The 26217-nt window shown below is 50.4% G+C and overlaps 2 protein-coding genes across 2 annotated transcripts in view; one reads left to right on the forward strand and one right to left on the reverse strand.

Moving 5' to 3' along the window:
- The window catches only part of MYO1D (myosin ID), a 449506-nt gene extending 430221 nt beyond the window's left edge, over window positions 1-19285 (forward strand). Inside the window, exon 22 of the mRNA XM_006890918.1 lies at window positions 19129-19285. Within this exon, the coding sequence (XP_006890980.1) occupies window positions 19129-19285 (157 nt within the window). The remainder of the gene's footprint in view (window positions 1-19128) is intronic.
- A 5209-nt stretch (window positions 19286-24494) lies between these two features.
- Window positions 24495-26062, reverse strand: CDK5R1 (cyclin-dependent kinase 5, regulatory subunit 1 (p35)). Its single transcript, XM_006890919.1, has one exon. The coding sequence runs from the start codon at window positions 25934-25936 to the stop codon at window positions 25013-25015; it is 924 nt and encodes a 307-aa protein (XP_006890981.1). The 5' UTR covers window positions 25937-26062; the 3' UTR covers window positions 24495-25012.
- Between the last annotated feature and the right edge of the window lie 155 nt (window positions 26063-26217).

Consider the following 26217-nt stretch of genomic DNA (forward strand, 5'->3'; position numbering starts at 1 on the left):
AAACATCATCCGGTATGAGCTAAAACAGAGATTTTAAAATACCCAAGAACAAGTTGAAAGGACCTTCTGGAACCTACATGCTTTCAGTTGCTAAAACACAGCATACCTGTTTTTCTAGAATGCTACCATGGCTCAGTGGAATTGACTACGAGACGTTAGAACAAGGGTCTTTTCAGCCAAGGGATCAACCACTTGGTTAACCAACAATCTAAATACAAAATCCTCCTTTGATAAATCACATTTCTCAATTAACAAAGCTTTAAGGGGTGCTTACCCATAGGATCAGCATGAGTCAGAAATCTGTGACAACTGCTTTGGGGTTTTATTGCTGTTTGACTTAGTGCCAGGGATTGCACTAGGCACTCTGTGTGTATTTTTCTCTTTCATCCTCCACCAGTACTTTGAAAGAGATTGCTATCAGTCTTAACTGTCCCAGTCAATGAAACTGAGCTGCAAAAGATGAATTCCCAGAGCCTTGCAATTAGTGTGGAAGCTGGCTTTGAACTGAAAACCAGCTGATTGCAAGCCTCCTCCTTTTTCCACTCTGCCTCCAACTCTTCCAATATCAGCAACGTTCCTAGAAATAGACAGAACCCGGAAGTTCCCTGTCCCCATCTCTTCCCTGTTGTTCCTGCCAGCTGGGATATCTGACTATCAGATGTGTTATAACTAAAGTTCCAAAAGACTGGTTGTATCCAAGAGAAACCACTTTTTCTTTCCAGATTCCGTTAACAGCCCTTAAATAATGACTCGCGCTAATCATTCAGTAAAGCACAATTTTCAAATTGTCCTTGAGCCCACTGATAGGTTTCCAAATTCCTCTAAGTCATTACAATTTCAGACTCTCTGACCCTCTGTTTTCTCTAGAGGGCCACAGGAAGGCAGACAAAAACAAGCCAAGAATCAAACACATCAGTGTCAGATAGTGGTACATGCAGTGAGAAAACAAAGTGTTATCTTTTCTACTAAAAAATTCTTAAGACCTCCTTTGTCATGAGATTAGAACCAGATGATAGTTGGCTACGATTGCTGAACATTTTGATCAGACATGCTATAGAAGAATTCTTACCAAAAGAGGGGAAATGTAGAACAGACTTACAAATTCATGGAATCCAGACTTCATGGAGTCATGGTGGGTGATTGATCCCCAGTAACTATTGCCCTGAGCCCATCTTCAAACCTTGAACCAAAGATATCCGCTGAAGTCTTCTTTAAACCAAATAAGAGTTTCACTTAACTAGTACAGAATATCTGTTTTAAGCATTATGCTCTTAAGAATTATTAGTACAGGATCAAAGAGGCAACAGCAACTCAGAAAATTAAATAGAAACTATCACACTCTACTAGATACTCTTGGATCTAAACTCCAGCCCCACCCTGGCCACGTTGAAACAGGTCACTTCAAGCCTCCAGCTACCTGAGAAGTTATCCCTATTCATATCTCTTTGTCCAGGTCCTCCTGAAGGGCAGTCTCTTACCTCTTGGCTATAAGGTTTTAGAAATCCCTGGGCTGGGGTGGAGGCAGGAATGGAAGAAAACAAGATGGGCTAGTGGATGTCCCCACTCAGTTCCATAGTTCTGTCTTTGTGTCTGCAGGGAGTAGTGTGAGGACAGAAAGTAAAGTCACATTCTGGGTCAGATGCTGAAAGCATAGTTTATTCACATCATCCACATGTAAGAACCAGGCAATAAAGCCCAAGACTCTGTGCCCTGGCAGAGAGCAGGTAGGAGCCCTTCCTGTGTGCCTGGCACAGGGTCCTTGTCTCCACTCTGCCTCCTCAACTCTGTTTAGACCTTTGGTGGCGCTGACTGTAACGTTCTGTATATAGCAGCTATTTGCTGGCAGGTCCGCCTCCCTCTTTAGACTCTGAGCTTCTTGAAAACGGAGGCTGTTTTATTATTTATCTTTGCATCCCAGAGCCTCACACTCAGATGTTTCATGTTGAACATGTTTCAAGACAGCACCGAGGAATACCTGAATTCATGGCAAACCATCTTTTTCTTATTTTCCCAACCCCATTCAAAATATAACCCTGAATCTGGTAGAAAGAATTAATCTTGTGCATTTTCTTGATGACTCGTGTTTTAAGGTGTTTTTAGATTCTGTTTGTTCCTAGTGTGTTTGTGTGTGGGTGTGAACCTACCATATTCCGTTCTCAGATGGCAGGGCCCGGGGTCCCATTAGTGCCTCTGTACAGTGACGCACGACCACATACAAATATAAGCCAAAAGCTTTTTGATACTGGTGAGCTGAATAACAAATCAAACCACTAAAAATGATCTGTGCAAAGTAAGGTATGGGTACCGCTTCGAGTTAGACCCGAGTCTTGTTTAAGCACCTTCATTAGTGATGTGACAAGAAAGTAAACATCAGTGTTCACAGATGGTGCTAACTTTGGAAATGCTGTTAACAGAAGTGCCAAGAGAGTAGAGATGCAAGCAGGAAGCAGCAAAGATTTAAAAAAAAATAGGATTCAACACAGCAAAGTAAGAAAATCTAACAGATTTTTTTTAATAAAAGAAAGCCCAAAGATATTCGAGCTAAAGTCACCAAGAGACTGAGGTGTTAAAGGAAGAGGAGGGAAGAAGGCAGGTGAGGGGAAGAAAGGGAAGGATCATGTCAGAGGCCGGAAAGGGCGCAGAGCCCAGTCCCCTCCGCCCAGGAGGAGGAGGTGAGGTGGGGAGCACCCCGAGAAGAGCTGCAGCTGCACCCATGGCTGCCGGCCCACAGGCATTGTGTTTGGGTTGTCTGTTTGGTGTTTAGTGTTGTGTTTGTTTGTTGCTTCTGTTTTCTTGTCCTTCCTCATTTTTGAGGAAGCTGTGGGTATAGTTTAGTTCTTTGGTTTGAGGTTTGAAAGGTTTCATTATCCCTGGTGTAAAGCATTCATTTGGATATTTTGGGAGGAACAAAGGGATCCAGCCTTGAAAAAGTCCAGATTCCAGCTTAAAAAAGCAACATGGCGCCCTCCCGCCACCTCTGTCCCTGATGTGGGCGGAGGGGAGGCTGAGCAGAGAGCTGAGCCCCCCACCCCAGGCCCACCCCCTGGGGACTGCAGGGTGCACATGGCCAGCGGAGGGAAGCGGTGTCACAGCCCTCTGGAGGATTCCCTGTGACTTTCCGTGAAGACAGCAGTGTGCCCTGGGGGGTAGTGCACAAGCTGTCTGAGCACACAGTGGCAGGAGAGCACCCCTATCTTTGAAAGGCTGGAATTATCCAGGTCTGCAAGCAGCTGTCTATTTCTGGCCAGTGGAAGGCCAAGGCATGAAAGAAGCAGATATTCTTAGAAAACATATAATTAATGAAAATGCATGTAAAGTGTGGGTCATAGTTGTGGAGCAAAAGGTCCAAATTTTTGCACCATCACAGCGGATTCCTTGTGCTGTTTTCTCTGAACCCTGAGCAGCAAGTATTAAAGAACTGTGTGCTTCAGAGGCTTTGCCCACACAAGAGCTAAGAGACCATTCCACTCTGGGGATGGAGTGGGCACTCAAAATGTCACTCAGAGACAGACACACCAGTTCAAATCCTAGCCTCGTCACTTTGTAGCCATGAAGGTTCCCTCGGCCTTTCTAAGCTGCTATTTCCTCACGTACGGTGAAGCACACCACAGCATCTCTTCTGTAGGATTTATGGGAATGAAGTCAGGAGACACCTACCTGTACAGTGTTTGGGCTGGGAAGAGGAAGGGTGTGAAAATATCATTATCCCTTTATTGAGAACATATCATGGAACGAATGTGGAACTTGGTGTTTGATATTTCTCCTGAAGAGCCTGGTGAGTTCAAACTGCCAGCTCTCAGTCAGCAATTTGACCTTATCTGGCTGTTGTTGTTATGAAGTGCTATTGAGTCAACTCTACATTTTACTGCAACCTTATAAACAGTGGGTAAACCTTGCCCTATTCTGTGCTGTCTCCATCATTGCTGATCTACTTGCATTCATATTACAGTCACTGTGTCAGTCCATCTTGTCAAGGGTCTTCCTCGCTTTCAATGGCCTTTGATGTCTTTTTCCAAGGACTGACCCCTCCCAACAACATGCTCAGAGTATGTGAGACAACGTTCCACCATCCTTGTCTTTAAGGAGCACCCTGGCTGCCATTTCTCCAAGACATTGTCCTTTGGAAAGTTCATGGGGTATTCTGTACTCTTCTCCAACATCACAAGGCATCAAGTCTTCTGTCATCTTTACTCAGTTTTCAGATGCATAGCAAATAATTGAAAAAAAACCACAGCTTCAGTCAGGTGCACCTTGGTCCTTAAACTGACATCTTTAGCTCCAGCCACATGAAGTCCAGGCACTGCTAAGGTGTGTGTGTGTGTGTGTGTGTGTGTGTGTGTTTCGAAGACCCATCCAGATCCATCCTTCTGAGTGTTAGCCATCCTACCGAACACATTTTTATTTCTCTGAGAATTTCATTAGCAAGGGGGAGAGAGCATGTAATATATGAAAGTTTGGGTTTACAAAGCAAAGCAAATTATTTGCTTTGCAAAAGGATTCTTAGAATGGCGAATGTCCCTGTTGTTGTTCGGTGCCATCAAATCAACTATAACTTACCATTACCCTATGAACAAGCAGATCTGAACCTTGCTCTATCTTTTACCATCCTCAGTCTCTGATATGCTCAAACCCATTGGTATAGTCGCTGTGTCATCCCATCTTGGTGAAGATCTTTCTCTCTCTTTCTGGCCTTTCCCAGCATATCTTTTTCCAAACACTGGCACCTCCTGACAACATGCCCAGAGTATGTGAGTGGAGTTAGCAACTTGATTGCACTCCCTCCATGATGATGCATCTTAATCTACCTTTATTGCACTCCACTCATCAATACATCTTTGCACAGAACGAGGTACCATGAGAGCCCGTGCCCTCGCCTGACTGTGTTGGTGTCTAACCATGGTTCACCGACAGCCTCCACCCGCTGCTTAACCAGCTTTGGAGAAGGCTTGTCTTGGACTCAGATTTGCTATCCAGGGTCTCGTGTTGAAGGCAGCAGCCCCCAGTTTGACTTCATAATCTTGTCATCTTCTGTTGTTTAAATCATTCTTTTGATAGAGATTTAATAGGAGCCCTAGTGGCATAACAGTTAAATGCTCTGCTGCTAAGTGAAAGGTTAGTGGCTCACACCCACCCAAAACCTCCAAAAGAGAAAAACCTAGTTAGTGGTTTACTGTTTGTGAATCAATGACGTCTCTGTGGTTCTACCTGGTAGCATATGGAGTCCCTGTGAGTCTGAATCAACTCCATGCTGCCCAACAATAACATAGACATTTACAGAGCTTCTACTTTGTACCATACAGTACATTATGAGCTCTTGATAACCCATTGCCATCAAGTCAGTTCTGACTCAAGAGCGAGTACAACTGCCCTTGTAGAGTTTCAAGACTGTAAATCTCTACAGAAGCCAACTACTGCATCTTTCTACTGGTGTGTTCAAACTACTGACCTTTTAGATAGCAGCCAAGTGCTTAACTACCTGTCACACCATGGCTCAACCAAATTCAACTCATTGCTGTGGAGTCAGAATTGACTCTTAGCTGACCCTTCTGTGGGTTTTCAGAGGCTGTAAATCACACAGAAGGAGGTTGCCCATCTTTCTCCATTGGAGCAGCTGGTAGATTCAAACTGCCTGCCTTTGGGTTGGCTGCACTACTCCCTAACCACTAGGCCACCAGATGCTCAGCTAGCCACTATGCTCAGCAACATCTTGTAAGCAGTGAAAGCAGTTAAAAAATATAATGATTATTTTAATGACAAAATGTATGGAGGTTAATACGCAGACCCTGACCCCAGTTGCTAGAGTTCAAATCCTGACTTCACTGTGTGACCTTGGGCAGATACTCAGCCTCTTCAGGCCTACCTCATGCAATTACAAGGACTTCTGCATTGCTATTTATAAAATACTTAGTAAACTCTGTATACTTGTTTGCTGTTATGATTTCATTCTCTTCCAATTTCTATTTTTATTGCTTTGTAGTCAGAGAAGATGGTTTCTGTCTGATGCAAATTCTTGGGTGGTTATCGAACTTGCTTTTATGGTCAAGTGTCTAGTCTGTGTATTTTAAAAGAGTGTGCATTACCTAATTGTTAAGGATAATGAATATTAATACGTATGTGTATACATTCGTTCTAATGCGAAACTTATACTTGGACCAGGAGGCAGTCGTCAGAACAGAGCAAGGGAACACTGCATGGTTCAAAATTGGGAAGGGCGTACGCCAGAGATGCATCCTATCTCCATACCTTTTCAACCTATATGCAGAACAGATTATCCGGGAGGCTGGGCTCTATGAGGAGAAATGTGGGGTCAAGATTGTGGATGATTTATCAACAATCTGCGTTATGCGGATGACACAACCCTGCTTGCTGAAACTGAAGAGGACCTGAAGCGCCTGCTGCAGAGTGTCAAGGACTGCAGCCTATAATATGGATTGAGGCTCAATGTCAAGAAGACAAAGATTCTCACCACTGGACCAATTGGCAGCATCAGGATGGATGGCGAAGAGATTGAGATTATTCACAGCTTTAGTTTGCTTGTCTCCACAGTCAACAGTCTTGGCACCAGCAGCCAGGAAATTAAAAGGCACATTGCCATGGGAAAGTCTGCTGTTAGGGACCTCTCCAAAGTACTGAAGAGCAATGGTGTCTCTCTGGAGACTAAGGTGCGTCTGATACAGGCCATGGTCTTCGCAATCATTTGTTATGCATCAGAGAGTTGGACAATGACCAAGGAGGATAGAAGGAGAATTGATGCCTTTGAGCTGTGGTGCTGGAGAAGAGTATTGAGAATACCATGGACTGCTAGGAAAACAAACAGACATGTCCTGGGAAGGGTTAAACCAGGTGGCTCCTTGGAGGCAAGGATTCTGAGGCTCCGTCTAACAGACTTTGGACATGTTGTGAGGAGGGACAGGTCCCTGGAGAGGGATATCATTCTTGGGAGGGTGGAGGGACAGCGCAGGAGAGGAAGGCCCTCTATGAGGTGGATTGATTCAGTGACTGGGATAATTGGGATGGGAGTGTCAGAGACAGTGCGATTGGCACAGGACAGAGCGGAGTTTAGGGCTGTTGTACACAGGGTCGCTATGAGTCGCAGGCGACTCGACGGCACATAACAACAACATGTGCATACATACAGTCAGTCATCTATATGATCAAGTTTATTACTTGGGTTATTCAAATCTTTGATTTTTAAGTATTTTTGTCTGCTGATCGATAAACTTTTTAAAGTGTGTTGAGATCTAATTTGATTATGGACTTGTCATTATCTTTTTTATAAATATGTCTTTTATACACACACACCTCATACAAATGTATTCATTTTTATTTTCTAGAGAGTTTCTTCATGGTGACTTGATAAAGAAAATTGTTACCTAGTGCACTTTTCCCCCTGCAGTGCTTTTAGTCAAATTTCTTTGATTAATACATACATCTGCTCCCACCCCTTTGAGGTTTTTTTCTTGTCATTCTGATGTAAATGTTTCTCTTGTAAATAGTATTAACTATAGTTATATTTTCAAATTGTTTCTGAGAAATTCCACCCAACAGGGGTTTCCATACACCTCTGGGTTTATTGTGATTGTTTATATATTTAAGGTTGTTATTATTATCCTTGTTAGTTTGTGCTTTCTTGTTCCTGAGTTTTTTCATTGCTTTTATTTTCGTTTCTTACTTCTGGTGGATTTTAGGTGCCATCAAGTTGACTACCACTCAATAGTGACCCAGTGAACAACAAATCTGCACCATCGTCACCATCTGATAGGCTCAAACCCGTCAGTAGAGTAGCTGTGTCAGTCCTTCTTACTGAGACGGGTCCATTTCTTTCTCCATCCTTGCCTGCTTTGAAAGTTGAACATTACAGTCTGGAGTTCCCTTTTGCTGATTGGTTGGGTGGGTGGATGTATGGTTGGATGGCTGATTGTTGGCGTCAGTCAGTTGATTGGTTTTCAGTTGATTGACTACTTGATTGGTTGACTGGTTGGTTGATGTTTGGTTGTATGTCTGGTGGTTGGTTGATTGGTGGTTGGTGGGTGGTCATCAGTTGTTTGACTGCTTGGTGGTTGGGTGGTCGGTGAATGGGTGCTTTGTTGGCTGGTGGTTGACTGTTGGTTGATTGGTGAGTGGATGGTGGTTGATTGGTTGGATGGTTGGTGGTTAGTTGGTTGGTTGGTTGGTGGATAGGTGGGTGGTGGGTGGGTAGGTGGTGGTTGTTTGACTGGTAAGCTAGCTGGTGGTTGACTGGTTGGTGAGTGGTTGGTGGGTGGGTGGTGGGTGGCTGCTTAAGTTTGCACATTTGTGTTTGTCCTAAATAGTCTCTTTCCCTAGTGACCTTTGATCACTTTGACAGGACTACCACTCACTCTTTCTTGCTGCTTTTTCCCAGGATTTTCATCTAAGGCTGTTTGAAAACTCAAGAGTTGGTCTTAGTTACTACTGTTTGTGTATAGTTAGTGTTTTTGAAGATTCTTCTCCATCTGCTCTTTTTGTTCACGTGCTCTTTAAGCATTGTGTGTTCCACCTTCCACTCTGGATTTGCTATCTTTCCTAGAGGCTGAGACCAGCCAGCTTGCTCAGCCCTGTGGAGAAAGCCTTGTTTGCTCTCAAGCTAGATAGAGAGGTTGAGTTCTAGGTTGACAGTTCTGTTCCTTCACCCCTTTGAAGAGTCTATATTTTCCTTATCTTCTCCCATGTAATGAGAAGACCTACATTTCCTTTTGCAAGTAATGGGCTTTTCTCTCTGGCTTTGCTTAACGTTTTCTCTTTCCCTTTGGTAGATTCACTTTTCAAGAAGGTCAAGAGAGAAGAAAGCTTGAGGTTTTCGCTCTTCACTGAAAAAGTTTGTTTCCTTACTTGTTTGTTTATGTCAAGTTAGAAAGTAGGTTTCTTTTGTGACCAGGCAACCTACAGAGGGCCTCGTCCGGCTTCCACCCATGTGGCCAGGCCTCAGCTCTGCTCAGGCCAGCGCCTCAGTCAGACCCTTCTATTCTGGTTTCTTAATCCCTGCTTCCTCCGAGCACCTAGCCTTTCTTTTCTTTAACCTCCACTTTGATTCTAAACATCCTTTGTGTGAAGCATTATTCAGCATTTCTGCTTGCAAGCAAATAGGAACGTGTCAGCTCTGTTCCCGATGCTAGAACCACCACAGAGGAGTCACCTGCTCGATGCTGCAGGAGCACAGGAACACCCAGTGAAGCCTGGGGGAGGGGGCGAGGGCGGACGTTGTGGGGCGCTCTGGAGATTGACTGAAAGCATTGCAGCAGAGGAGAGACGTGATCTTTTGTGCCTCTGCAAGGTCTCTCTGATGACAGCATGGTGGATGTATGTGAAGCAGGGTGCAGGGCAGACTGGAGGCAGAGCCCTGAGCTAGGAGACAGTGGCAGTAACCAGGCATGAGCTTCGGGGCTAAAGCAGAGGGAATGGAGAGGGATTTCAAAAGTGAAATCACTAGAACATGGCGATTCCGTGCAGGCAGTGGGGGGAGAGGCGGGTCTGGCGCCTTTCTGGCCACTGTCATTGGGCAGATGGTGACCTCACTTGCTGGGGCAGGTGCGACCAGGGGAGCAAAGACATTTTGGAGAAAGGGCCAAGAAGATGAGCTCATCTGGGGACGTACAAAGACTTGGATGCTTATGGAACACTCAGGGAATCTGTCTGGTAGGATGTGTTTGGACCACATGCTGAGAGGCTCTGATTGGATAATTGTCCATCATTGAAACCACAGGACTGGGCCATCTCTGAGGGTAACACACACAATGAAAAGAAAAGGCCTGGTGATAAAAACAATATTTAAGGCATGAGAAACAAAATTACTGCTTCAGGATTCCTACTTATTCTTTTTTATTTTTTCCTAAGAAGAGCCTGCTTGCTTCATTGTGATAAATATACGTGTAATGAGACATTCACCTTTCTCGCGTATGCAGTTCAGCAGCATTAAATACACTCCTCATTGTTCGGCCACCACTGTTACCTGTTTCCATCTGCGTATGCCTGAGATCTCGGTCTCTCCTCAGGGGAGCTCCCTGCAGCTGCCTCAGGTTGCACCTTCCCCCTCTTGCTGTGCACTATGGGTCCTGGGCTTCTACCCCGCTCCTCCCCACCCCCAACCCCTAGTTTAGAATATTTGTGACTGAGCCCAGAGTTTATGTCTCGTTTGTTCTGTCTCCTTTCTCTGGAGCATTAAGTATCTCAGGCAGAGGAGATGTGAGGTGCAGTGAGAAAGGGAGGGACGGCGCTGGGGTAGAGAAACAGGTGATGAGGCTGCAGGGTGCTGGGGCAGGACACTGCCAGCAGGAAGAGTCAGGTCCTGTCCTTGCCCCTGGGCCCAGCAGCCAGGTCACTTCAGTGCTGTGGATGCAGAAGCCGCCCTATAGGGGGAGAACACACTGGCTACCGAGGTTCCCTGGAGACAACAGGGTCATTGCAGTGAATATATACACACACACATACATATATTCTGAACAAAAATGGCTTCTCCCCTATCCCTGACCTGCTGTGAACCTATGGAGGACTCTGCAGCCCAGGAGACGCCTGGGACCACTCTCAGAGCTGCATGGCCTCTGTGTCAGCTTGCAAGATAAATTACTTTTTTTTTTAAAGTGCCCATTTGACCCTGACAAAAACAGAAGTAGTGTTTCTTCAAGCAGGGTTTGGAAAGAGGCATGGTTTGTGGTTTGACATCAGCAAAGGACTTGACTCCCGGAGGAAGTGAAACACACCATCAGCGGCCACAGACATGGGCCGACACACCAATCCTCTGAGCTACCTCACCTGAGCTGAGGACCTGCCTGTGTCCCCGGGGCCGACTCCAGGCTGCTTTGGATCTGTCTCCAGGCTAAAGAGCATTTCCTGGCCTTCACTTGAGCTTCAAGCACAGGGTTCCTCCCAGCACATCCTGTGACCACACATAGAGACCCTTACATTAGCCTCAAAATAGTCGCAGGAACCCCTTGCACCACCCCAAAGAATACCTCTCTTCTCTTTTTCTTTCCACTATGGCAAATATCTGTGTAACTAAACATTTGTACATTTGTCATTTCAACATGCTGCACATGTACAATTCAGCGACATCGTATGCATCGTGTTGTACAGCCATCGTCTGGTTCCTCGGTACCCACAGCCGTGAGTCTCCCTTCCCCCTTACCTGTCACCTGCCCTTGGGTCTTTATAAACTCGTCTACGTATTTTATACATTATTGTTGTTATTGTTGTTGTATGCCATCAATTGCCCCATCCCTGACCCTCCCACTCTTTTTCAGAGACTGTAAATGGGGATTGCACAGGAAGAGATTATCCATCTTTCTCCAAGGGGCAGCTAGTGGATTTGAACCCCTGCCTTTGAGTTGGCTGTGCAACTCCTTACCAAAAAGCCACTCCCCAGCAAGCAACAAATGCTGGTGGGGTTGTGGAGAAACTGGAACTCTTATTCACTGTTGGTGGGAGTGTAAAATGGTGCAACCACTGTGGAAGGCGGTATGGCGCTTTCTCAAAAAGTTGCAAATAGAGATACCATTTGACCCAGCAATTCCACTACTGGGAATATACCCCAAAGAGACCACAGCTGCTACCCAAGCAGATATATGGACACCCATGTTTATAGCAGCTCTGTTCACAATAGCAAGGAGTTGGAAACAACCCAGGTGCCCATCAACAAACAAATGGATAGAGAAGCTGAGGTATATTCACACAATGGAATACTAAGCTGCATTGAAAAACAAGGAACTCATGCAATATTATTCAAAATGGGTGAGCCTGGAGGACATTATGCTGAGTGAAATATCTCAGATGAAAAAGGACAAATATTGCATGGTGCCACTGTTATAAAATGGGACTGATATCAGGGTTGGGGTAAGACTGAGAAAAACTGGATAAATTGTGTATACTGCACTGAAACAGATGAGGGAGTGAATAATTTAAAAGCGATGTATGATAGGGTCTTATGGTTATCACAAGAGTCTACAATTAAGGTTGCATAGTGGAATGTACTTGGGGCAGTGGAAGGGGTGCGGGGGGATTGTGTACCAGGGAAGGAGTGTTTCTTTTACTTTTGAAAGAGAGGAGCGAACTGGGCGGGGGGGGGGGGGCATGGGCAGGGAGAGAAGTGCAGCAATGAATGAATGGAAATCCAAAATCTCTATAAATGCTCATTAAAATTATTTTTAAAAGCGCCACTCCCTAGATGGTTTATCTAAGTGAGACCAAACAATATTTATTCCTTTGTGCCTGACTTGTTTCACTCAGCATGATGTTTTCAAGGTTCATGCATGTGGTAGCATCCATCAGGACTTCATTTCTCTTCATAGCTGAGTGATGTTCCATTGTACATATAGACTACGCTCCGTATTCCTTCGTCTGTTGATAGACATTTGTGTTGTTTCCATTTGTGTTCTGAACCATGCTGCAGTGAACACTGGTGTGCACATATCTGTGTTTCTGCTGTTCATTCTTTTGGGTGGATACCTAGGAGTACAGTTGCTGGATCATGTGGTAATTCTATGTTTAACTTCCAAAGAATGTTTTCACTGATCTCCTAGTCTCCCTTAAGCCCCTTTGAGTTCCACCTTAGCTTCTGTTCTGTTTTCCCTTTCAACATGCATGCTTTGCAGTAGGGCAGGCCATCCTGAAAGAAGACAAAGCCCCCTACTCCATTTCCTCAGGTTTCCCCAGTCTTCAGTCTTACTTTTTAGGGTGTACTGTGCTCAGAGCCTCCTAATCCGAGCAGAGCCAGACTCCTGGGACCTCCAGAGCCATACTCTCTGGGCTGGCCTCTGTACTGCCCCGCTGACCGGGGGTCTGAAGGAAGAAACACTTTCTGGGCTGAGCTGGCTCCTAGGCAGACTCCATAGCCTCCCCGCCCCCCATGTAGAAGGTCCCACGGAGGGTCTGGAAGTACAGGGCAGTGTAGGAATTAAGTCTTGAACTTACCCACAAGTTTCCCCAAAAGCAGAGGACAAGGAGTGAAAAAGAAGGAAAGTAATTTGATAAAGGCCATTGATTTGTCTGCAGTGATGGTTTGGAACAGATGAAACGAGATGAAAGTCCCCGAATCCCACAGTTTGCTGAGCCATTAAATCCTGTAACAGAAGATGGGGTGGAAAAACACCCCCTCCCCCACGCAGCCAGCCCCCACCAGCAGCTGTCACTCGGCGTGCCTGCCTTCAGGAGAGACCCTGCCTCCATCCAGAAAATCTGCTTTCTTTTTGTTAAAAAATAAGAAAAGCGCTCTGGCTCTGAAAAGATTACCGAAATATAGTGTCACTCAGAGAAAAGTCACTCTTTTCAAGCAAGAGGTTTCACTCTGCCCACTCTCCTGGCCTCACAACTCCAGGACAGGCACAAAGGCTACACGCTGGCCTCATTCATCATGGTTGAACTTGGAATGGCCAAGAAACCATTGGGTTAATCTGTATTTTCTGTTACTATGATAAAATACACATAAGCATAAAGTTTACCATTTGTGGAACTCAGTACATTCCCAGTGTTTTGGCAACTGTCAGTCTACTTCCAAAATGTTTCAGTCACCCCAAAGGGAACCTTGGGCCCACTGAGCAGTCCGTCCCCACTTCCCATTTCCCAGCCCTGACAGCCTGCTTCCTGTCTCTCCAGACTTGCCTGCCTTGAATATTTCACATAAATGGACATGTACAGTGTGTGGCCTCTTGTGTCTGCTTTCACTCAGCATGATGTTTCAGGGTTCCTTCATGGTTCGTGTGTAGCAGTATTCCATTCCTTTTCATGGCTGTGTAATATTCCATTGCATGCATGCACCATGTGCCATTTCTCCAGTCATGAGTCAATGGACATTTGCATTGTTTCCACCTCTGAGCCATTGTAGATAGAGCAGCTATTCAGTCATTCTGATGCAACGTTGAGTCGGAACCAGCCCATCGCAGACCCTCCAGTGGCTCTCATTTCCTCAGGTTTCCCCAGTCTTCAGTCTGAGCCAGAGGCAGAAAATCACACTGGAGGAGACGGCCCATCTTTCTCAGCAGCCGGTGGATTCTAACCTCGTGTCTTTGGGTTGGCAGCCCATGAGAGGAAGGTGCTCAACAAGATGGATTGGTACAGTGTCTGCCGTGGGCTCAGGCTCGGTCGGATAAGACAGGGTTCAGATCTACTGTCATTAATTCCCTGTAAGCCATAGTCAGCTCAGTGGCACCTAACAACCACAACAATACGGGCATGGCACTTGTGGGACAAGTCACTCAGCTCAGTCCACATTTTCTTACTTTGTTGCTGATGGCCATGTATGGATGGCACCTTCACTTAACTCTTGAGACCAGGAGATGTTTCTGCCTCCAGCCCTCTTGTTCTGTTATCAGCCCTGCACAGGGAGCCACTCCACTTCTCTTGGTCTAAACGCCACCAGAGCCCCACCCGGACATGCTGGGAGTCGGGCCTAGAGATGGCCAGGCAAGATGTCTCTCAGTGAAGGAGCAGGGCCTCCCAGCCAGAACCCTCCTGTCCTGCAAGCTGTCTGGTCACTCCGGAAGGAGCTTCGTGGGCTGGACGTGTTGCAGCCCTGACCGGATCTTGACTGTCGAGCCCTTTACCTTCCTCATTTGTGAAGCTGCAGAGGGCTGAAAGTTGGTGACGTCTTGTTGCTAGGAGCAGGCAGTTTGTAAAGGAAGCGAATGGGGCTTGTGTATCAGCTAGCCCAGTAAGCCTGGATGTTTGGTGTGGGGTGGAGGACCCTGTGGGGTGCCGTTTATGAACCCCCTGCAGGGCCCTGCCCCTGCCCCCAGCAACCTGCGTCCTAGGTGTGGAGACCAGCAAAGATGGCGGGATGTTCCATTAAACTTGCAGCATTTCAGCCAAGGGATAGAAACTGCTCCCCAGATGCAAGACATTGAGGAAGGGAATACTCAAAACAGATGTGTTCACTTGGTTTTGTAAACTGTGCTAAAAGTGTATAAAGAACATAAATTGATTCAGCAACAGCAGCTTTCCTGAACCACTTCTTTTGGTGGTTCTTAGCAATGACAGCAGGAGGGGGAAATCCTTCTATAGAACAAATGGTGTGTCATCCACACTGCATGGCTTCACTGTTTCAGAGTGTTCTCTGTGTGCATCATCCACTGACCGGAAGCCCTGTGAGAAAGGGAGCTGGCCACGGCTCCAAAAACGACCTTCTGTTGGCACACAGCTTCACTTTCTGTATGTCCAGTATCTGGACAGCAGTCCTAAGAAAAGTACTCAGATGCCCACACAATGGGACATGGGTGGATTAAGTAATTTCATTTCATTTTTCTTTCTGTATAAGGTGGGTGTCTTAGTTGTCTAGTGTTGCTATAACAGAAATACACAAGTGGATGGTTTTACCAAACAGAAATTTACTCACTCACAGTTTAGGAAGCCAGAACTTCAAATTCAGGGCACCAGACCTAGGGGAGAGATGGGCAGTCTCCTCCTGGGTGGTTTACAGCCTCTGAAAAACCCCTGGAGGGTCAGCTGTGAGTTGGTTCCAGCTGGATAGCATGTGACACACCACCACCACCAGATCCAAGAGAAGATTTTCTTGTGTGGGCTCACGGTTTTGGAGGAAGGTCCTGGTCTCCTTCCAGCATCTGTTGGGCCTTGTGTTCCTTGGAAGATTTCTGTGTGTACTGGCATCAGTCTTCTTCTGGGTCTAGGAGCTTCCTAGCATAGGGACTCTGGGCCCAGAGGATGCACTCCACTCCCAGCCCTTCTGTTGTGGTAAAAGTCTTCCTCTCTGCTAGCTTCTTTTTCCTTTTATCTCCACCCTTTAAACTCTCGTAAACTAAACAGTGATGCAGGTTATGCTCCAGGTGAACTCCCCTTATGTCGGATCTGGACTGTGACTACTTAAGGTTGTTGAATCCCACCCTGAACCTCTTCCATCAGACCAGGGCTGATCCAAGCAGAGCACACCAGGTGGGGTCAGCACACCATTATATAGCTTCCACACCAGTGAGAATTAGGGCCCAGCCAAGTGGACATATGTTTTGGGGAGACACATTTCAATCTATGAGAGTGAGCAAAGAGCATACTTAATATGCCCATCTGACAGCAAAATGGACTCATGGAGGTGAAGTGACTCTTCTGTGGTCACAAAGCTAGTCACTTGCAGACATGATAGGCCTAAGGCCTGAGCTCTTACAGCACAAGCCTGAAGGACTCAGGAAGGAGCCCAGGTGGGCTTAGAAGAAACTGAGCAGAAATGCTGGGCAGGTTGGAGGGCATGGGGACCCCACTACAGGCCACCTTTTCTCTCCTGAAGGACCTCTGCTGTTCATTCGCTGAGAGCTGCTGCTCAGAGGTGAGAAGGAGATGTCTGCCCACCAACCACCGTCTCAGATCCAGGAGGGAGGGCAGGGGCAGGGGCGTCGCTGGGGGGAGCTGGCAGGTTTTAAACCAGGGAAGAAGCTGGTGAACACTCCATCTACTACCACCACACCTCCTTCCTGCCCGACTGGGCCTCTTCAGCCAACCCCAACCCTGGGCCAGGCCTGTGGCTGGAATGCTGGGGAACCAGCACCGCCCAGGGGAGGGGAAGCACACCAGCCGCCCTCCTGGGGGCTGCCAGGGCAAACCTATGCTTCTGTAGCAGGTGGGCAGCCTTGCCTGGGGAGGGCCAGCCTCACAAGCATTCCCTGAGCACTTCCTTCTTGCATCTTCGAGAAACATGGCTCCCCTTTCTCCTCTGCCGGGAGCTCCCTAAAGAGGCCCCCCCAGGCCCCATCCTTGTCCTGTGCCTGCCCTGCCCTCACTGTGCGCCACCTAAGAGTCTGGATGAGAAAGAAACCTGCCAGCATGAGCAGCCCCGCAGGTCTCTTGGCAGGTGCAGTGGACCCCACTGTAACCTTGGGAGCAATTTCTAAAGACTTGGTCATTTTCTGAGAGACTTGGTCACGTCTGTAGAGCCAGGAAGCAGGGGAGAGCAGCTGGGTGGGCAGAGTCATGGTGGGGATCTCCCTAATGGCCACCTGGGGACACTGCACACTATTCCAGCCCAGGCCAGGGAGCTTAGGGGAGGGGTCTGGGCTAGGACTCTTGAGGACAGTCGCACTCCCATGTATCTGTCACTCTCCGTTTCTCCATGCCGACTTGGAAGCCGCCCTTCCAGTAGAACAGGCAGGTATCCCATCTGTTCTACGTGGGGCCACCCAGTCAGAATGGACTCAGTGGTACTGGACAGAGCCAGTCCCACGAGGATCTGAATTAGAGGTGGTCTGCATACCCACTGTGCGCCCCTCCTGCACCAGGCTCCACCTGGAACAAAGAGAACAAGGGCAGGTCCAAGAAGTGACCCAAAGGCCACCCTGATTGCAGGGGACCAGAAAGACACGCCCACAGGGAGAAGTGGACAGGTGAGGCTCCCAGAAGTCAGAGCTCAGCAGAGATGGCCCCACTGGCCATGGCAGGTGGACGGGATGGGGGGCCCTCAGGCATCAGAGAAAGGTGAGTACTGTCACAGGAAGCAAGGCCTAGAGGTGTCTCCAGCAGAGGGCAGGTGGGCAGGTGGAGGGCAGAGCCTCGCCCAAGCCTGAGGTCCAGGACAGCCGCCCTGCGGGCCACCCAGCTCCCCACAGGATGGAGGCGCCTGAGTCACTGCCTCTAATGGCTCTGCTATTTTTATGCCCAAGTCTATTTAAAAATAGGCGTCTAAGCTAAGGTTTTAGCTGCAGCTGACAAGACATTAAATCTCAGGTACCTGAACCCACAAGTGATAGCCATGTGTCTTTTTGCGTGTCCACTTCCTCCTCTCCTAATGCACAGGGGGAGAGCGGGTGGGATGCAGCCGTGAGGGAAGCATGCTTCCTGTTACTTCCCAAGCTTCGGGGCCACCGCGGGACACTGCGTGGGCTGCTCAGGCAAGCCGAGGGTGTCTGTACACAGGCCCCTCCTCAGTGCAGGCTGCACTCCATGCTGGCCCACCAGGAGGAGCGAAGGGCTGCAGGTTCAGTACCTCCTGGCCAGCTATGCATAGGAGGCGCTGTATTCCTGTCCTGTTGATGGCAGGTCCTGGACCACCCTGAACAACTCCTGTCAACATCAGCACCACAGCTGGGCATCTCTAGCCAGGAGAACACTTGTTCAGGCAAGGGGAACCCAGCCTGCACACCCAGTTGAGAGTAATGAAGGGACTTGGGGTGTGTTTGTGGTACAAAGCCAGCCTGTCCCAACTGGAGGAGCCTTCCTCCTCTCTCCTCTGCCCTCCTACTTCAAAGAAAGCTGACGTGGCCAAAACCAAGGTGTCGCCCGGCAGAGTGTGTGTGTGTGTGTGTGTGTGTGTGTGTGTGTGTGTGTACAAATGTAGATGCCAGCCTATCTTGACAAGTTTCGCAGCTTTTAAAATAATCAGCAGCTCCCTAAGTACTCGGTGGGGGTTGGAAGAGTGAAAGGAGGGTCCCTATTTATACCCTGAGCAGTCCCAGCACAGCCCTGCCACCGGCCTGCCAGTGGCCAGGAGACACGTGGCTCCCGGGACAGGAAATGCTGAGAAGGGCAGCCCCCAGCCCGGCCTGTCCTGCAGCCCTCGGACGGCGGTGGACGCCCTGGCCGCAGGGGCCACACGCCTGGTGGGAAGCAGTCAGGCTCAGGCCTGCCAGCCGGGCCTAGTGACCAGCAGGGTGAGCAAGCCAGGAATCACCAGGCAAACGTTTCTCTCGGGGGTGGGGGGGAGGATGCAGTGAGGAAGGAAGACTATTCCTGGGCAGAGAGCCTCACAGGGTTACAGCCCAAAATGACCAATAGATCTCCGTCATGAATCAGATCACTCCCCACCCCCCGCCCAGCGATGAGCCACCTCCTGACATCTGAAAGCCCAGTGACTCACGCCTCAGCCTCAGCCAGAGACCTGGTGGCTCAGGGCTCAGGCCTCACCTCCCAGCTCTGCTCCCGTCCGCGGGGTGGTGCTCTCTGAGGGTGAACAGTGGGCCCAAACAAGGACCTGATGCAGCCCAAGGGGCCACCAGTTAAGGCTGCAGCCCCAGCCCCACCCCTGTCCCCTCTCTGGTCTCTTCCAAGCCCTCCTTGACACTACCTGGGCCATGTCACTTGGGGCACCCGGGAAGACCTGGCAAAGGGAGGGGCGCCCAAGGCCACCAGGAGTGTCTGCCCCTTTGCAGTGTCCTGCTTGCTAACGGCCTGCTGGCCTGTCTCTTCCAGTGAGAAACGCCACCTTCAAGTCAACGTCACCAACCCGGTGCAGTGCAGCCTACACGGCAAGAAGTGCACGGTCTCCGTGGAGACGCGGCTCAACCAGCCCCAGCCCGACTTCACCAAGAACCGCTCAGGCTTCATCCTCAGCGTTCCGGGAAACTGAGGCCCGGGGCCTGGAGGGCGCGGTGGCCGCCTGGCCACATGCTTGCTGCCCTGCCCGCTTGGTTCCAAGGGCCAGTCAGATGCTGAACCCCTCCTAACGCCCCACTAGAAATCACTTCTCCGAGCGCACTCCTGGGGAAGGACTCCCCTCTGCCTTCATGAAGACCCCGCCCTGTAAAGTTCCTTCCTGGCTTTGGTCTCCCAGCCAACTACGCACTGTCCCCACTCAGAAACCAAAGACGCTGGTGGCCTTCTGTGCAGCCTAGGGCTGACGTCCACACCTCACCTCAGGAGCCAGGAGATGAGAACTCCGGTCCGCAGAGGCCCCTCCACGGCCCGGCCATGCACCTCCAAGGAGCTGCTGACCCCTGGAAAGGAACAGGGGGTCTGGGGGGCTGTTCTCCAGCCAAAGATGTGTTCCCCTGGGGTGCCCCCAGCCCCGTGCCCACGAGCTTTGCCCTTTGGCTGCTCAGGGAGCCTCCTCTCAGCCTCTGCACCCCCACCCCCACCCCACAGCCACCAGGGGAGCAGATGCACCTGTGGAGCCTGCCCCCACCCCCAGGGCCCTGCTCAGCACCCACCCCGTGTGCGGGAGAACACTGGTGGGCTCTGGGCTCCTCACCCCGCACCGCGGCCTGCCTCCAGGGTCGTCTTCGGCTGATTTCTGCAGTTTGCAGGGCTGCTAATCAGATGGCATCTCTGCTGTAAGCACATGGTGTGAGGAATACTAATGAGGGACGGGCGGCGGGTGAGGGAACAGGCGGGCGCCAGCCGTGCTCGCTTAATACCTCCAGTGGTGGTTCAGCCTCCTGACAACTGACAAGGACACAGGAACGGTGGGAAAGAGCAACGGAAGACCGCGTGGGGTCCTGGCACTGCAGGCCAGGCCAGGGTACCCCTCACCCCCACCCTGCCCCGTCAGGCCACCAGGTGGCCATACCTCACCCCGGAGAGGCCACCGTCTTGCCACTGTCTGCACAACACAAAGTACGTGTGTTTCAGAGCCACCTTGGGACACCCTGTTTCTAAGGGAGAGCAGGAAAAGCCTGGCAAATAGTCAAAGAGGAACACACACTAGCATTTTCTTTACTTCCTGACACAGAAGCTGCTCCCACATGCCCAGTCTCTCACCTTGACCCAGCAGAACCCAACAAGTGCCTGAGTGTGTCACCTGTGCCTGGCCAGGGCTTGTGGGGTCACCTGGCTGACCCCAGGGTGGTCCCCACAGCCCGGCCTCATCCCCACCCCACCTGCCAGGGCCTGCAAACATTTGCACTGTGTGCAAGACGCAACAAAGACTCCTGCTGGTTTTGCGTCCTTGGAAACCATCCTGCTCACAGCCCTGTCACCGTCCAAGGTGCCACCGGCCCTGGTCAGCAGAGCCCAGTTTTGCCAATGACGTGCAGACACTAGTGGAGCCATCTAACTAGCACCCAGTTTCTGCTTCATGCCCCAGACTTGCTTTATACTAGACACATGCAAACGTTTTAAAGACCCCAAAGCACAACATGCCTAGTGAGCTGCCTTTTCACAAGCTGGAGAGGAGGGTCCTGGGGTCGGGGTCTGTCCCCACCTCTCAGCAATGCCTCTGGGTCCCCAACGCCAGGGCCTCCCTCCGAGGGTTCAAGGACCAAACTGTCAAGCACTTTCTTAGGCTAGACCAGAGGTAGGAGCAGCCACAGCCTGTGGTGAAGAGGGGCCAGGAGTTCCGGGTGACGGGCGTCACGGATCCCCAGTGCGGAGGAGAAGGGAAGGGACCTGGTGATTGTATGCAATGAAGTCTTTCTCTTGACTTAATTAAATGCAGTTTGGTGCATATAGATCCCTATTTTCCATTAAATTAACTTTATTCCTAAAGCCTATTTTGATTTACCATCAAGAGCAATAAAGCATTAAATCTTATTTTTAAAAGTGTTCTGTTTATCAGTGAAAAATAAAGCCTATAATGATGAGACTTTATGTGTGTGAAGTCACGGTCACCGTAAGAATGGAGCACAAAGAATGCAAAGTCGAGAATTCACTGAACATTTAAGGAACACGGGAACTAGACAAGGAAATTGTAGGAAGGAGTGTGGAGGGAGAGGTGGCTGGGGGTTAAATCCAAGCTCTTCCTGCCACCAATCTGAGGTCTGTGCTCTGTGCTCACTGCTGGTATCAGCTCACTGCTGGGGCTGCACTGAAATAGCAGGGAGTTTGCATAACAGTCAGGCCCCAAGTACTTCCGGGAGAGGTGGTCTGGGAGATGGGTCGGCCTCTCCCTAGGTGGCTGGGCGAGCTCAGGCTGGGGAGGGTGCTTCCAGGGTACTGAACATTCCATGTCAGGGTGCCCTCCTGGTAGGGAACAATGTGCAGTGGTAGTGCCCAGCTCAGCTCTGGGGAGGCCTGACTCTGCCCAGGTGCCCACACTGACCACAGCCATGCTGGCCCTGGGCACACTGCTCTGGCGCTGAGACTGGGGTGGCTGTGGATGGGCAATCAGGACTGGAGAGAGACCTCCCAGTAGAAGGGCCATAAGTCCAGGGGCCAGACTGGCTGCTTATCTGAGAATCCAAGGACTGAATTTCTCCCGCTTAAATCCGCACGGGGCTAAAGTGGCAGGATTGGACCACGTGGGCAGAGTCCGCTCAGACCAGCCTGGGAGCCTGTGGGCAGCCAGTCAGTCGTGGGGACACATGAGGGCAGCAGCCTTCAGGGCCAGACACAGCATAGGGGGTCTGCGGCCCAGTGCCCCACAGGACCCACTCCAGGCCATGCTGGGCCAGACCGTCAGGTGGAGAGCCCGGGGCCAGCTATCAGCCAAGAGGTCTTTCTGCCACTCCTACCCCCTCCCTCCCACCTCTGAACTGCTAAACCAGAGCAGACTTAACCTGTGCTGCTTTCGTAATCACCTTAATGTGTTAAGCCCTTTCCTCTAACCCTATCCCTCTCCCTTCCCCCACGGCGCAAATCCAATTACGTTCTGAACACATGAATCATTTAGTAAAAGGGGGCCCCAGCCAGCTCAGAAATGACGTGCCCACAATAAGAGGTCTATGTAATGGATGGTCAGTGCATTTTATTTAATCAGCACAGTACAAAAATAAATAAAAATAAGGGAAGGGGAATTAAATTACAGCCAAACCGAGCTCCATGACTTTGTCAGATTATAAACCACACATACTCACACACTATACATACATACATACATAATGAGACAAATATAAATTAATGTTAACAGTACCCACAGTTTGGTCAAAGAAGAGCTACAGAAGAAATTGCACTAGAAAAACCAACATACATCGCACGTGGGTTAGTGGTCTCAGGTACACAGCTATGAATAACTCCAAATGGAAAAAAAATGGCACGTTTTCTTTTCATTGCAAGTTTAACACCTGTTGGAACAAAACTAAATCCTAGTAACTGCATGGAAAGAATATAGCAATCCTTCTTGTGAAGCAAAGCTCACAAGAAAAAGAGAAAAACCAAGTCCTGAACTATCATTCTTCCTTGTGACTTGTTCTGTGCAAGGTGTCATTTTCACAGCCAGCTGTTCTAAGATTATTTTTCTTAAGACACACAATGCTCCTGGTTTGCATGCACAATATCACTGTAAAAGCAACAATTAAAGAATAAAGAAGGGTGGTTGGGATTTTATTTTTTTATGTTATTTTCCTTTTTGAAGGCTAGGGGTTTTTTCCTTTTTGTTTTTTGTTTATTGTTCTAAAAGTAGTCTCATAGCAGCATGTCCAGTGAGTTCGTTGCTTGCACCCAAAAGGATCAGTGGTTCCTCTACACAATACTGATGCAAGTGCAAGGAAAGGAAGAATAGGGCAGCCTTCACGTGGGACTAGAGAGCTGGCTGCCTCAGCCCCCCACCGCTCCTGAAATCGGCACCTCCTCAAAAAAAATACAAAATAAATAAATACGGAGAGAAAAGGAGACACGCAGAACTGGAATCCTGCAGATGCAACTTAAACCACCAGCTGAGGCCAGGTCCAGGCAGGTGAATGTGTGACGTGAGCATGCGCCTCTCTGCCGACAGCTTGGCTCCGAGCTTCCCCGGGTCCAGGGCAGCCCAGGGCCAGCTGCCCCCACAGGCCTCCCACCTCAGTCAGAGAGCGGCAGCAGGATGTGAACAGGCAGGAGACGTGACAGCTCCAGCAGAGAAGAGACAAACGCTGCAGTCTCCTCAGCCGGCGGCTGCAGGCTCCTGCCAGCTCTGCATGGGATCGTCGCAGTCCTGGGAATGGCTCAGGTGGGCCTCCCAGCAGAACCGGGGCAGATGCTCTCCTGGCGTGCGGGCCCCAGTCCCCTTCCCTGGAGACATCACGGGCTGGCAGGATCACCTTCTGCTCCAGACCTCTCCAACCGGGACCTCAGTTTCACAGCTTTCTTTACATGAATTTCAGTAGTGCTTGTGCTGACACCAGCAGCCACCAAGACCCTAGCCCTCTGCTAAATGACCCTGCACCCCCTGCCACGCCAGCACTCCCCCAGTGGTGCCAGGAGAGTGAATGATAGTGGTGGCCACCTGACATGGGTCTTTGTTCCTTAAAGGAGGAGGGAGGCAAGGAGGAAGACTGGCTCCCTTTTCTCAGCCCTCCTCCAAATGCTGCCACTGATCTGGGGGCGTCAAAAAGAAAACCTATAAAAGTAACACATCGAGTGGTTTTACAGCCAGTGCGGCCAGGTGTAACCAATACCAGCAACTGCCAGTGCTAAGTGGTCAAATCAGTAGGCTTCTAAAGCAATCAGGAGTCATACTCCCGGCTTGCAACTGTCTCCAAGATGCAGCGCTCTCACTGGGCCTAGTGGGCCAGGCGTCATCTTCAGGAGAAATGAATCTGTTCGGAAACAGCTTTCACTTAAGAGGCGATGGGGCAGGGGTACCTCACTAGCACATCGCCATGCCATCACCCCCCAGCCATGCTCCTTTAGTTGTCCAGGCATTCCCCACAGGTTGACTAAGCTGCATAATTCAAATGAGTGACCACCCAGGAAAGGTGCTGACTCCAGCCTTAGCCCACCCCTTCATCTAGGACCCAACATGAAGGAGCTTAAGGAGTCAAACCCACTGGTCAGTCAACGCGAGCAAACACGGCTGGAAGCAGTGGACAGGTGGAGCAGGGGCAAGGTCCACGTCCCCGCTACAGGAAACCCTTTCTCCCCACTAAAGACAAAGGAGCAAACCGGGGCCGTGCTGGTCAAACCGCTGCCGGCCAGGCCTTCTCCAAGCGTGTGGGACGTTGCTCCAAGGTGGTTGCAGACCTGGCCTCGTCCCCACGTGCGGCTCCTCCGCCTGCCTGGTTCCAGCAGCCTCTGACAACCAACAACCCCAAACAGGAGCCAGAACCGAGGCCCCAGCTGGAAACTCCAATTCCTCCCTGGGCTTGCTGGCCACAGGCTCTCTCCAGCCCCATCCAGGGGGCAGCGGGCAGGTTCGCCAGCCAGGGCACAGGTGGCAGAGATGGGTCGGTCCTCTGGGATCCCCAAAGAAAGAGGCAGCGGCCTAGGAGACTCTGAAAACATCTTCGGGGTTTTGCACACAGTTCACAGGTTCAGAAGTGCCCCGAGTAGCTTGTCGGGGCTGAAAAAAAAAAAGCACAAACCCCAAGGAGAGAAAGTGTGAAGGGGGGGCGCCCTTGGTGGCTTGGCTTTGCTAGACACATACTGTACACAAAACTGATTGGTTGTATAATAAATCTTTAAAAATGGACTGAATCCTTGCGCCAGGCCGAGGCCCCGGGGCTCACCGATCGAGTCCCAGCAGCAGCCTCTTCTTGTCCTCCTGGCCGCTCTCGTTCTTGAGGTCGGAGAACACCTGTGTGAAGTAGTGCGGGTCGGCGTTGATCTGCAGCATTTTGGAGCTCATGAGGTTGATGACCGAGAGGCAGCGGTCCCAAAAGGCCTCCTTGCAGCTCTCCACCAGGAAGGGCTTGAGCGGGTAGGAGATCTCGTTACCCATGTAGGAGTAGGAGAGGTACAGACAGGTCAGCAGGACGGCCTGGAGCTCGTGGTCCGAGCCCACCTCGGAGGAGATGACATCCCTGCACAGCATGTAGAGGAAGACCACGTTGGCCGGCGTGATGAAGCCCTGGTCCTGCCAGCCCTGCAGGAGCAGCGAGCGGTCCACGCTGCGCAGCCAGAGCACGGGGTCCGTGGGGGACAAGTGCTTCAGGCGGTAGCACCGGCGGCAGAGGAACTCGCCCAGGCAGCGCAGCAGCTCGCTGGTGGACGCCTGGACTATGACCCGTTTGGGGGTCCCCGCGGAGGTGACGGCAGGGTGCGGGGCCTTCTTGACGGAGGAGGAGACCCCGGTCTGGGAGCCCGAGAGCTGGCTGGTAGGGGGGGCGGGTGGCTGGGCCGGCGGGGGATGAGCGAACGTGGACAGGTTGGCACACGACAGTGACTTCTTCAGGTTCTCATTGTTGAGGTGCGTGATGTTGTTCTGGTAGCTGCTGTTGGGCTGCACCTTCTTGGAGTTCTTCTTCTTGGCCGACACGGCCACGATCCTCTTCCAGGGCAGCACGGAGATGATGGAGTGTCTCTTCAGGTTCTTGTCCTTGGCGTTCTTGCTGTTCTGTACGGCCGTGTAGTGGCCCACCGTGGCCGCCCCATCCTCAAAGAGCGTGGCCTTCCGGTAGCTGGGGGACAGGGACAGCACCGTGCCCATGGTGCCGCTGCGCGCCCGGCGGGGGCCCGCGCCCCTGCGCGCCCAGCCTGCCCGCCCGAGGGAGGAAGCAGCTCACGGAGCCCGCGGCGGCCCGGGGAGAAGACGGGGGCGCTGCTGGCCCCTTCGGATCTGTGCAGAAAACAAGACGGTCTCAGGGGCGGCGAGGGCCCCGCGCCCCGCGCCCCGCCCGCGCGCCGCAGCCAGCCACCCTCACTGCAGCAGCCCCGCTCGCCGCCGCAGCCTGGATGTGCAGCCGAGAGAGGCCCGCGACGCGGGCGGAG

This window comes from Elephantulus edwardii, unplaced genomic scaffold, assembly GCF_000299155.1.
Source record: "Elephantulus edwardii isolate Elephantulus edwardi_28Jun2011 unplaced genomic scaffold, EleEdw1.0 scaffold00094, whole genome shotgun sequence".
Classification (NCBI taxonomy): domain Eukaryota; kingdom Metazoa; phylum Chordata; class Mammalia; order Macroscelidea; family Macroscelididae; genus Elephantulus; species Elephantulus edwardii.

Excerpts from the sequence above, each read along its gene's own strand:
- CDK5R1 (XM_006890919.1), bottom strand. The coding sequence starts at position 25,936 with ATGGGCACGGTGCTGTCCCTGTCCCCCAGCTACCGGAAGGCCACGCTC.